General features: G+C 39.6%; 1 protein-coding gene across 1 annotated transcript in view; it reads right to left on the bottom strand.

Moving 5' to 3' along the window:
- Positions 1-1,486, bottom strand: part of LOC106536176 (malate dehydrogenase, cytoplasmic) — a gene marked incomplete in the record, with an annotated part of 43,324 nt that overhangs the window by 30,408 nt on the left and 11,430 nt on the right. Inside the window, 1 exon segment of the mRNA XM_014033382.1 lies at positions 324-422. Within this exon segment, the coding sequence (XP_013888836.1) occupies positions 324-422 (99 nt within the window).

Here is a 1,486-nt window from a genome sequence, read left to right as displayed (position 1 = left end):
TCTTTATATTTTTAAATATGCACCGTTTTCAGGATTTTGCAAGCATGAATAAAAATCAGAGTTAAGTAGTTTGACCTATAAAAATTCTCAAGGACATTTTAATTCAATGTGAATATCCAATATACCTGTAAGTTTAGTTGAGTTATTTAGGCATTTTTTAAAAGGAAATTTACAAAGTACAGTTTATGTTCATTAGAGGCAGGACTCAGTCCAACGTTGACAGTGCATGTGTTTATATAACAGCTACAAACATTGGTCTGTGCAGTAATCAGGTTCAGAGGGAGGAGGAGGAGTTACATAATCACATCAAGCAGTGATTTTACCTGGTCCTTCCCAAACACATCTCCTTTAGCGATGCTGTACAGCAGGGAGTAGGCTATCTGACCAGCAGCACCAGTCACAACAACCCGGAGTGGTTCAGCCTGCAGGGAGAAAACATGAGAGGTTCGTTCTGGTACATGAACAAAATACAGACATGAAAATGATGCTCTGCACGTTGTAACACTGGCTGTGCATGGTTTTGTTTTTAACGTGTAACTACATGATTATCTGCTGGTTCACAAGGTCACCAGTCTCTCCTGTGGCAGTGGGAACATCTCAGCACCAAACTCCAGTAAAAAGAGCTAACAACATGGATGCACATAAAGCTTGTGTTTGATCAAACAGCTGGTGCACACCACAAACTAAATGTTTATATCAGCCTTCATGATAAACTGCCTGTATACGTCACTGCCTGACATTTGAACATTTCACCCTCCCAGTTTGTGAGCAGAGGTTCAGAGGAAACCAGTTTGCTGTGGTTAGAGAAGCCTGCACAGAATATGGACCCTGTGACGTCATTAGGCTGCAGGCTGCAGCATCCTGCCTCTTGTTAAAATGGATGCAGTAAAAACAAACAACTATGAAGCGTTAAAACTCATCTGTATTCCTGTTTTAACCGTGTTATTGTTGCATCTTTATAATACTGAACCGTGTCATAAATCATATACAACCATCTGTTTGACTCCAACACTGTGTCTGCTTTAATTTATCTACACAAACAATACGAGCATAAAAACATTTTATCTGTTTTTTAACGTAAACCAGATGAACGACATGTCGTCTTCACCGGAAATAATTGTACAATTCTGTTTAGTATTATTTACAGAAGAGTTGTAGATGTCAAATATAAATACATTCAGTTGAATTATTGTCATTTTGTCTTACCATGTTAGCTACAAGGTCAAAGTGTGTTAGCTGTGATGCTCCTGTTCTTCCTGGTCGTGCTGGGACCTGAACTGGGCGGAGGTCACCTCTACCAGTGTGTTGTTAGTCTGACGTGGCAGTGACACTCTGGGACTTGTAGTTTTTTCACAACCATAACAAATGTTCAACTTCGAAACAAGATGTCAAAAAAACACACTTTCCCACAATGCACCGCTCTTTACAAACCCCGCCCACTCCAACCCGGTTTTCTTCTAAAATAAAAGAAGAGGAAGAATATAAT

The sequence above is a fragment of the Austrofundulus limnaeus genome, unplaced genomic scaffold (assembly GCF_001266775.1).
Source record: "Austrofundulus limnaeus strain Quisiro unplaced genomic scaffold, Austrofundulus_limnaeus-1.0 Scaffold1718, whole genome shotgun sequence".
Classification (NCBI taxonomy): domain Eukaryota; kingdom Metazoa; phylum Chordata; class Actinopteri; order Cyprinodontiformes; family Rivulidae; genus Austrofundulus; species Austrofundulus limnaeus.
Note: the sequence above shows the minus strand (reverse complement) of the source record. Positions and strands in the feature narration are given on the sequence as shown.